General features: G+C 50.3%; 1 protein-coding gene across 1 annotated transcript in view; it reads left to right on the plus strand.

Annotated features, from left to right (window-relative positions):
• The window catches only part of Cacng8 (calcium voltage-gated channel auxiliary subunit gamma 8), a 27,523-nt gene extending 17,691 nt beyond the window's left edge, over positions 1 to 9,832 (plus strand). The window contains exons 4-6 of the mRNA XM_031390905.1: positions 3,393 to 3,476; positions 4,275 to 4,415; positions 6,957 to 9,832. Of these exons, the coding sequence (XP_031246765.1) occupies positions 3,393 to 3,476; positions 4,275 to 4,415; positions 6,957 to 7,717 (986 nt within the window). The 3' untranslated portion in view covers positions 7,718 to 9,832. The remainder of the gene's footprint in view (positions 1 to 3,392; positions 3,477 to 4,274; positions 4,416 to 6,956) is intronic.
• Positions 9,833 to 10,516: the final 684 nt, after the last annotated feature.

Consider the following 10,516-nt stretch of genomic DNA (forward strand, 5'->3'; position numbering starts at 1 on the left):
AACTCTGTGAAGTAGGGTTTTCCTTATAGTGAACATGTGGAGGTTAGAGGATAACTCTGTGAAGTAGGTGGGCTTGGGGATGGAACTCAGATCTTCAGGCTTGGTAGCAAGCTCCTTTATCCCCCAAGCCCACCTACTGGCCCCCCAAAATCTTTTTATTTGCATCTTAGCCTGTTCATTCATTCTTTCATTACAAGCTCTACTCCCCCTTTCTTTTCCTGTCTTGTAACCCAGGCCAATCCCTAACTTGCTATGTAACCAAGGATAGCTGTGAACTTCTGAATTTCCTGCCTCTATCTCCCGGTGCACCACCCTGTCCTGTTTATGTGGTATTGGGGATAGAAACTCTGGCTTTCTGCATGTCAGGCAAACACTCTACCAATAGGGCTACACACCCAGCTCTCACTACAAGTATGTATTAAGCATTTACTATGGGTGAGGCCATGTTTGGGATGCTAGAAATGCATTGATGAACATCCCAGATGCTGGCAGTCCAGTGGTGTGTGCTTGAACCCTTTGGTGTGAGTTCTGCTTCTTGCATCCTTCATCTATCAGTACTAAATTGCTGAACTTTTCTGTGCCTTATTTTCCACATCTGCACAATGGATGCTGTCTGGGGCTTCCGTTGTTGTCATAAAGCACCGTGACCAAGAGCAACTTGGGGAGAAAAAAGTTTATTTCATCTTATAGTTTGTAGTCTATCATCCAGGGAAGTCAGGTCAGGAACTCATGGCAGGAACCAGGAGTCAGAAAATGAAGCAGAGACCACGGAGGAACACTGCCTATGGCTTGCTCCTCATGACTCACTCAGCCTGATTTCTTACAGCAGCCTAGAGGTTGTACCACCAACAGTGATCTGGGCCCTCTCGTACCAATCACCAGTCAAGAAAATACACCACAGGCTTTCCCACAAGCAAATCTGGTGGGAGCATTTTTCTCAGTTAAGGTTTTTCTCTTTCAAAATTACTCTAGCTTGTGCCAAATTAACACAAAACTGACCAACACAGGTTATAATAGATAACAGAACATTCGATTATGTTCCAGGCAAAGTGTGTTAAATCTCTATATCTGGATCCTGTTTTCACATCAACATGAGTTAGATCCTATTTTTTTGGATTTTTTTTTTTAATATGTGAAAGCACAGATGCAATTAGTATATATGTTAACAAGGTCACAGAATAAGGATGGTATAGCCTGACAGAAAACAGTAGAATTTTTAAAAAATTATTTTCTGTGTATGTATATCCTGCCTCGATATATGTATGTACACTATGTGCATACCCAGTGCCCACAGAAACCACAAAAGAGCATTGGATCCCCTGGGACCAAAGTAAGAGGCAGTAGTTAGATGGCACGTTGAGTCTTAGGAACTCAGTCTGGGCCCTCTGCAAGAGCAACCAGTGCACCACCTCTCCAGCTCCAAAGTGAGATCCTCAGCATCAAACATCTCGTCTGTACCTGATACCATCTATGATGTGAGTCCCAGGGATCAAAGTCAGGTTGTCAGGCTTGGCAGGAAGCACCTTTGCCCACTGAACCACCTTACCATCTCCTTACTTGTTTTGTGTGTATGTGGTATATACATGTATGTGTAGTGTGTGTGTATGTGTGTGTATGCACATGCATGCAGTGCAGAAGGCAGAAGAGGATGTTCTGATGTATCCACTCTCAGGCCTTACTTGCCTTACTTCTTTAAGACAGGATCCCTCACTGAAACCTGAGGTTAAACTGGCAGGCACCTAATCCCTAGGAGCCTCCTGTGTCTGATCTCTTGCCTCCAGCACTGGAGTAATAGGCATATACGATAGTGTCTGGCTTTTGTTTTCTGTAAGTGGGTGCTGCGATTTGAACTCAGGTCCTCGTGCTTGTAGAGCAAGTGGTTTTACCCACTGAGCCACCTCTCAAGCCCCTAAGGTTCTTTCTCACTGCTTATCAAGTGTGTTCATCAGCACAGGAAGCATTTAAACATGTGGGTCTTCACAGCCTACTCACCGCCTCAGACTCATTCTCTCCGGTTCTTTCCTCTATCCTCATTTCTTCCCCTGTGTTCCTTTGCCTGACTTGTTCCAATTCCTTTCTGCTATCTTTATAGTCGTTCATTATTCCATCCATCCATCCATCCATCCATCCATCCATCCATCCATCCATCCATCCCTTCCTGGAGGCATCCTGGGAGCCAGGCTCTGTACCATGCAATGGTCAGGATACAAGAAGTCAGACCTTAGCCCCCTCCCCCTTCAGGAACTGGCAGCTTGCAGAAAATTATCCAAAAGTTTACCTGATGCATGTACTGCAAGGGGCAACTCAGAGAACTCGTAGCCCTAGAAAGAGGAACTGGTTCAACTTGTGTGTGTGTGTGTGTGTGTGTGTGTGCGCGCGCGCACGCGCGCACCCTTGAGCTGTCTCTGCAGAATAACTATTACATCTGCAAAGACCCACAGGTTGAAGGTAGCTTGGAGTTGAGAATAAACGTATTTATGCAATTTGTTTTCTTCCAGCTGTGTGCCACAAGCAAATAAAACAGAATCTGTTCCCACAGATGAGATAGACAGGTTCAGACAGAGGAAGGGTAAAGCTTCAAGATGATCTTTGGGTTCTCAGGAAGTGCTGTGTTTTCGGAGTCCCTGGTTTTTCCACGCATTTTCACCCTTTTAAACAAGCTTAGGGTGCCTCGACATGGCAGGGGCTAGCACTGACTTACTTGCAGGGGAAATGGGAAGCCACATAAATTGAGCGGTATTTTCTTCGTTCCCTCTCCCCTTTTCTTCTATTTTTGCTCCTATCTCAAATATCCCAATATCCCAGTCTGGCCTCAAAACTCTGTGGCCCAGTGACCTTGAACTTCCCATCCTCCTTCCTCTACCCCTGGCATAGTGCTGGATTACGGGCTTGTACCCTTTCCTTTTTCCACCTCCCCCAAATATTCTTTATATAGGTGGGAAACAGATCTGAAGGGGTGCAAAGTTTGACCTGACACCAGTTGGGGACTAGGATTTCTAGTTCTCTCTCTCTCTCTTTTAAGATTTATTTATTTATTTATTTTATTTATTTATTTAATGCATATAATAAGGACACTGTAGCTCTGTGTTCAGACACACCAGAAGAGGGGATCAGATGGTTGCGAGCCACCATATGGTTGCTGGAAATTGAACTCAGGGACTCTGGAAGAGGAGTCGGTGCTTTTAAACTCTTGAGCCATCTCTCCAGCCCCCGGATTCCTACCTCTCAATAAGCCCTGAGAGAGCGAGGACAAGGATAGGGATCTGGGATCAAGGATAGAAAATCTGGGAGCATGCATTTGAGTAGGGGAGGGTCTTCTCGGAACACTGAGGGTCGCCCCTCCCCTAACTCTGAAGACCGCCCCCCCTCCCACCGCCCCATCCCCTCTCCAGGGTTGAAAAGAGGTGTCTGCGTGAAGATCAACCACTTCCCGGAGGACACGGACTACGACCACGACAGCGCGGAGTACCTGCTCCGTACGTGGAGGGTCAAGGATCCGGGTGGGATGACGAAGGGTGCTGCGGATATGTGGAAGGAGAGGGGCGGAGGAAGGGACTGGGCGGAGCTTGAATCTCAAGTCTAGATTAGTTTCCCAGCCAATCCAGGTCCAAATGCTCACCATCCCCGGCCCAGAGGGGCATAGGGTGGTGGATTAGTCGGTTAGATGTCTATAGCCTGACAACTTTGTATAGTAAAGGGTTGTAGATTGGTTGTTGTTGTGGTGGTCCGGCAATCTGCAGCCCCGACTGATACTTCCCCGGGGAAGTCTGTTGTGTGATTGGACTGTTGTCCCGAGAACGTGGCAAAGCCTTAATGATGATTGGTTGCTTTAACCGGGCTCAGAAATCGCAGAATCTGATTGTCGAGGGTTTCAGGAAAGGGTAGATAAGAACGAGTGGAAAGGGAGAGAGAGGGATAAAGATAAAAAGAGCGGAGGGGGGGGGAGAAGAGGATGAACACGCAGAGAAGGAGACAGGGATGAAAATGGAGATATAGGCAGGAGAGGACGAAGACAGAGAAAAGGAGTGGGAGAGAGAAACGTGATAAAGATGCAGAAAGAACGGAGAGGAGATGGGAAAGAAAATCAAAGAAACTTTTTTAAAAGGAGGGGAAAATGAGACAAAAAAGAACCAGAGTGGCAGAATTAGCGAACTAAATTTAGCTAAGCGGAGAGGGAAGCAGGCAGGAGGCGCAGTGGGCCCGGGGCGCAGCGGCCCGCCTGATCGCCCTCGCGCTTTCCTCTCGTCCCCTCTCTTTTCTTTCTTTTCCCCTAGGAGTAGTCCGGGCCTCCAGCATCTTTCCTATCCTGAGCGCCATCCTGCTGCTGCTCGGGGGCGTGTGCGTAGCTGCCTCCCGCGTCTACAAGTCCAAAAGGAACATCATCCTGGGCGCAGGGATCCTGTTCGTGGCAGCAGGTGAGAGGCAGAGGGAAGGGGCGGCGGGGCCCACCCACGAACGCACGTGTGCGTCTAGGGGTGCATGGGCACATGCGACTGCAAAGCTAGCCTGCCCCAAGCGCCCCAGGGACTGGAGCTTTCCTAGGCTCCTCCCAGGCTGTGCCACCTCTGCCTGTGTAAGGTAGATTTAGGTTTTTTTTTTTTTTTGTGTGTGTGTGTGTGTTTTAGCCTGCTCAGACTGTGAGTAAAGTGGGAGGCAAGAAGGGGAGTTTCCCTAGCTGTTTTAGAGAACTAACGGAAGGCATCTGGGAAGGGGGAGGGGACCTGAGACGCTTGGAGTCTAAGGACAGGGAGATGGGACTAGCTTTAGGAAGACCTGGGTAGATCCTAAAAGGGGCTAGTCTTAAAAAACTGTCTAAACTAGAGGCTCTCAATACCCTTGGGGGGCACTGAATGGCTCTTTCACAGGGGTCTCATATCAGATATCCTGCATATCAGATATTTACGATTCATAAAGGTAGAATAATTACAGTTATGAAGTAGCAATGAAAATAATTTTATGGTTGGAGGTCACAACAACTGTCTTAAAGGGTCTCAGCATTAGGAAGGTTGAGAGCTACTGCTCTAGGTCCAGGGAAAGGAAACTGAAGGTTATGAGTGGGAAAGACGAGGCTTTGCCTAATTTGAGAAGGAAGGCCATTTTCTGGAAAATTCAAAAGGAGAGAGGTAATGCAAGAAGCTAGACCTAGGCCAGAATGTAGAATCGGTTACCTCAAGAGTTAAAGGCCTTGGGTTGTGAATGTGACAGAGTGCACAAAGCCCTGGGTGCCATCCTCAGCCAAGCATAAGCCTGATGTGGTGGTGCCTGCCTGTAATCCAGGAGGACCAGAAATCTAAGCATCAGCGTTGGCTACACAGAGAGCTTGAAGACAGCCTAGGCATTGTGGGAAATCTCAAAATAAAGCCCCCTCCCCAACCAAAAGAACTGGGTCTAGGGTAAGGGACACCCAGGATAATAAATCTTTAGGAGCAGAGCTGAGACCCACTCACTAATGGTAAGATTGGGGCTAGAAAGCGAGGTAGAATGCAGAAGAGTCTCCCTTCTACACAAGGGATGTAGTTTAGGCCAGTGGAAACTGAGCTTGCTTAGATTCTACAGGATGGTTTGACGAATGGGCATGGGATTTTGACTCCCTCACCCCTGTGAAGATTAGATTAATGAAAATGGGGCTTAGACTCCTAGAAGGGAGTTTTAACACATTTAAATGGCAGGGTGTGTGTTATAGAGAGGGGTGGTCTAGATCTGCACAGGGAGGGGTTGTATCTAGGTCTGGGAGAGGTATGTGGCAGGGTGGAAGTCTAGCCTATACCTGCAAGTCTAGGGTTTAAAAAACTGGAGGTTGGGCCTGGCAACCTGGCTACAAGGATGATCTATTCTAAGAAGGGTGAACTTGAGGCTAGCCAGAGTGAATTAGGCTACATATCTAAGCAAGGACTCTATAGTGCAGAGAGTCAGGTCAGCAATGGACAGAGCCTAGAGATTTAAAGTGGAATTATATCATTAGCATCAAAAGGAGAAGAAGGAGGAACCTGAGGAAGATTCAGGTTTATACTTTGGAAAGGAGCTGGAAACCGAGTCTCACGACTGTCTCAGGAAGGGTAGGTTTAAGACCAGTCAAGGTTGAGCCTAGTGCTGGAGCAGAGTTTAGGCCAGTGGAGGCTAGACAGAAGAAGCAGAACCTCGACTACCTGGGGCTGATACCTAGGCGGTGGAAAAGAATTATGATAATTAGGATAGAAATGAGCCATTGTCAGTCATTGCCAGAAATCTCCTCAGAAGGTAAGATCTGAGTCTTCTTAGGGTCAAGGCTTGACCACATACAGGTGCAATTTAGATCCATATAGGAGAGGCTTCTGGAACTGAGCAGAGAGGGGACATGGCCAGGTAATAGTAGGGCCGACGTTAACTGGGGAATGGGGCTAACACAGAAGGCAGAGGCCAGACCAACGAAGGAGGGGCTTAGATTTCTGAAGATGGCTTAGGCTGATGGGAACAGACCTTGGACTTCTCTGGAAGAGTTTTGACTCTTGGAGGCAGGGCCTAGATTCCTGAGGCAGAGTTAGCTCATTGGCTCATTGGGTACTTAAACTTCGTAGGGGCGAAGTTCAAACAAATGACGGACTCAGATTGCTGGAGTAGAATTTAGCCCTGGAGAAATAGGGATGGAGTTAGATTAATGGATAAAGGATTTAAGACTCCTGGGTGGAATTTAGTCCAGTAAAGATAGCTCTTAGCCTCTTAGACTAGTAGAGTACTTAGACTCAAAAAAACAACAACAACAACAACAAAAAAAACAACTCTTGAGGTGGAGTTTAACCCCGTGGGATCAAGGCTTATACACTTTGAGTAGTTTTTAGTCCAGTGGGTCTCGGGGTTTAGACTCCTGGGGTGGAGTGTAGCCAGTGGGGTACCTGGCTTAGAGTCTTGGGGTTTTGAGACAATCAGAAGTCCTGGGGCCCTGGCGGCCTTGAGGCTCCCACATGACCGTCTCCATCCAGGCTTGAGCAACATCATCGGGGTGATTGTGTACATATCGGCCAACGCGGGCGAGCCAGGCCCCAAGAGGGACGAGGAGAAGAAAAACCACTATTCGTACGGCTGGTCCTTCTACTTCGGCGGGCTGTCCTTCATCTTGGCTGAGGTGATCGGCGTGCTGGCCGTCAACATCTACATCGAGCGCAGCCGCGAGGCACACTGCCAATCACGCTCGGACCTGCTCAAGGCCGGCGGCGGCGCGGGCGGCAGTGGCGGGAGCGGCCCCTCGGCCATCCTCCGTCTGCCCAGTTACCGCTTCCGCTACCGCCGCCGCTCCCGCTCCAGCTCCCGAGGCTCCAGCGAGGCGTCGCCATCGCGGGACGCGTCTCCCGGCGGCCCTGGGGGCCCGGGCTTCGCCTCCACGGACATCTCCATGTACACACTCAGCCGCGACCCGTCCAAGGGCAGCGTGGCTGCGGGGCTGGCGAGCGCCGGGGGCGGAGGCGGCGGTGCCGGCGTGGGTGCCTACGGCGGGGCGGCCGGGGCGGCCGGGGGCGGCGGGGCGGGCTCGGAGCGGGACCGCGGGAGCTCGGCGGGCTTCCTCACGCTGCACAACGCCTTCCCCAAGGAGGCGGCGTCCGGCGTCACGGTCACAGTCACCGGACCGCCCGCTGCGCCCGCGCCCGCGCCGCCCGCTCCTGCAGCGCCCGCGCCCGGGACCCTGTCCAAAGAGGCCGCGGCGTCCAACACCAACACGCTCAACAGGAAAACCACGCCCGTGTAGGGGCTCGCGCCCTCGCGGGGAGCAGGGGGGCGTGTCCGGGGCGCGTGCGCGGGCGCGCGTGCAACGAGGCCGCCGGATCAGGTTGCCCCCCTGGTCTATCCCCGCGAGCGCGCTGGACACCGCTGGGCCTTCTAGCCCCTCTCCGCACCCTCCACCCGCCCCCGGGGGCGTGGGGAACCCCGACACGCTCCGAAGCAGGGACCCTTGGGGAGGGGGACGGGACGGGAAAAGGGGTTCCAGCGTGGGAGCGCTGTGTTTTATTTTTGTGTTGGGAAGATTTCAGGGGAGGGAGGGAGGGCCCGTGGTGTTTTTTGCAGTTTCGAGATGTTTTCTTTTTAAATGTTTTGCTGTGTGCATGTGGGGGCGGGGCGGGGGGAGGGGAGGGAGGGACTCCTAGCCCAGCCCAGCCCAGCCCAGCCCAGCCCAACTCCTGGAGAGGGGCACATAATACATGAATATAGAGTTACATCTACAACTATATATACACATGTTCTGTATAAAGAGACAGACCAGCAGAAGGCAAAGGCCAAGGGAGGGACGCGCTGACATTTAGTTCACTTTTTCATCTTTCGACAAGGGCTTATTAAGCACCTACTGTGTACCAGGTGATGGTACAGAAGGTGGTGCTAGGGAGGAGGGGACATAAACGCAAGGCGCATCCGTTCATTCATTCCTGGAAATTTTATGTGTGTGCGCGCAATAACCACTGAAGAAAATAGGGTCCCAGGCATCTTCAGAGAGTTCAAATCTTGTTCTTGAGACAACCATTAATCACAAAACAAAAAAACAAACAAACAAACAAAAAAAAAACACGTAATACCCAGTAAATGACACTTAGAAATGTAGAGGCCCTCTGGAGGTGTAGCTCAGTTTATAGAGTGCTTGCCTAACACAAGCCCTGGGTTCCATTGCCAGCATTGCATACACTAGGCATTGTGGTAAACACCTGTAATGCCAGCATTTGGAAGGTGAACGGATGGTCAGGAGTTCAAGGTCACCCTGGGCTGTATATTTGTATATTGAGGCCAACCTGAACTATGGGACTCTTGCATTTTAAAAAAATGTACACGTTGTGGGGTAGGGAGCATTTCCAAGAAGGGGTAATTAACTTTGGGGGTTTTTGCGGGGGAGGGGGGTAATTAACTCAGGTTTTTGTCCCCGGACAAAAAAAATGGTACTAGCCAGTCAGACCTTGGGTGAGGCAGAAAATTTATTATATCAAGGTCCTAGAGACAGGGAGACACTTCCAGGCTGTGAAGTGTCTGGTTTGGTTAGGCAAAGAGCCTGGAGACAAACTGGTTCAAGACTTAAGTGAGGACTTATAAGGTCAGCAAAAAAGGCCATGAATTGGCTTTAAGCGGGAATGGAGCATAAAGACAGGGACTCTGAGGTAAGAGTTAAGAGGCAGAAGTCCCTTGTTGGAGGCAAAATACCCTTACAGAAACGCTGGATCTTGGGTATGGCATCTGGTGTTCAGGAGGCTCAGGGAGTTGGGGCCATTTTTCATTCATTCAGCCACTCACCCACTAACTCTTAACAACCTACTAGCATTCTGTGCTCTGTGAGTTGGGATCTGGGGTGACAGATCACTGCTCTGCTTTCAGTGTCAAAATCATGCAACCCAGGCAGGGCAGTGAGTGCTGTCTCAGGGTCACAGTGGTCACCTGAGAACACAACTGCCAAATACATGCAAGAGAAATGGAAAGTCCTAGAGCATGTGATGTCTGGACTTAAAGGACCAGTCTGGTGTGTGCTGATGGAGATGGAGGCAACTTGGGCGAAAACCCAGGAAGCAAAACTGCAAGATGGGCCTGGGGCCGGAGGTGGAAGACAAGGACAAATGACTCTAGGATGCTGAAGTCCGAGTGACATCATGGATCTGCACACCAGAGTCTTAACAGTGCCCCGAGTTCTAGGCTGAGGCACCTAAGCTTCCTTCTAAGGGGAGTGAGAGAGACGGACAGCAGAACTGAACAGGGTAGGGGTTTTAGGGTAGACACAGAGAAGGGACTCAGCAATCACTCAGCAGGCAGAGAGTGGTCCTTACTCCATTCATTTGTTCTGCAAATGATCCTGAGGTCTACACACCAGTGATTCTGGAGATTAAATATGCTTTCCTATCTGCCCCGCCTTAAATGACTTCAAAGAGGAAAGCAAGACAGTCTCAGAGGACACGAGGGAAGGAGTGGTTATTAGTATCGTATTAGTACCAGCAGTGGCAGCATGGGACAGCAGAAATAGACTGAGGAAGGAAAGCATGGGGCCTGGCTCAGAGAAATTTGCTTTCAGGAGCCCTCCCTGATTGGTGCATGATCTCCATAATGATGAGGCTAACCCCAGCTATCAAGCTGACTCCACAGGATGCAGAGGAAGAGCTGGGAATATAAGCTTAGTCGGGAGAGTGCTTGGCCAGCGTTCACAAGGCCCTGAGTTCAATCCGTAACCTTGTATAAACCAGGCATGGTAATGAGTGCTTGTCATCCCTGCACTTGGGAAGTGCAAGCTGGAAGACTGAAGTCCAAGGCGTCCTCAGCGACACACTGAGACTGAGGCCAGCCTATGTTCAACACTGCTGGGAGGAGAGAGGGGACTGGAAGGTGGGAGGCTGAGTCAGGAACCATGGAGCAAATCTGTGAGGGCAGTTCAGGAAGAGGTGCTGGGATGTGGGGAAAGGAATATGAATTAGCAGCACTGGGAAGGGCTTAGTATAGGGAGACCTGATGGGATCTGTAGTCCAAAGGTCAAACCCCAAACAAAGGAGGTAGGGGGTGGGCAGGAGGAAGAGTAAGATGGTAGGGT

The sequence above is a fragment of the Mastomys coucha genome, unplaced genomic scaffold (assembly GCF_008632895.1).
Source record: "Mastomys coucha isolate ucsf_1 unplaced genomic scaffold, UCSF_Mcou_1 pScaffold21, whole genome shotgun sequence".
Taxonomy (NCBI): domain Eukaryota; kingdom Metazoa; phylum Chordata; class Mammalia; order Rodentia; family Muridae; genus Mastomys; species Mastomys coucha.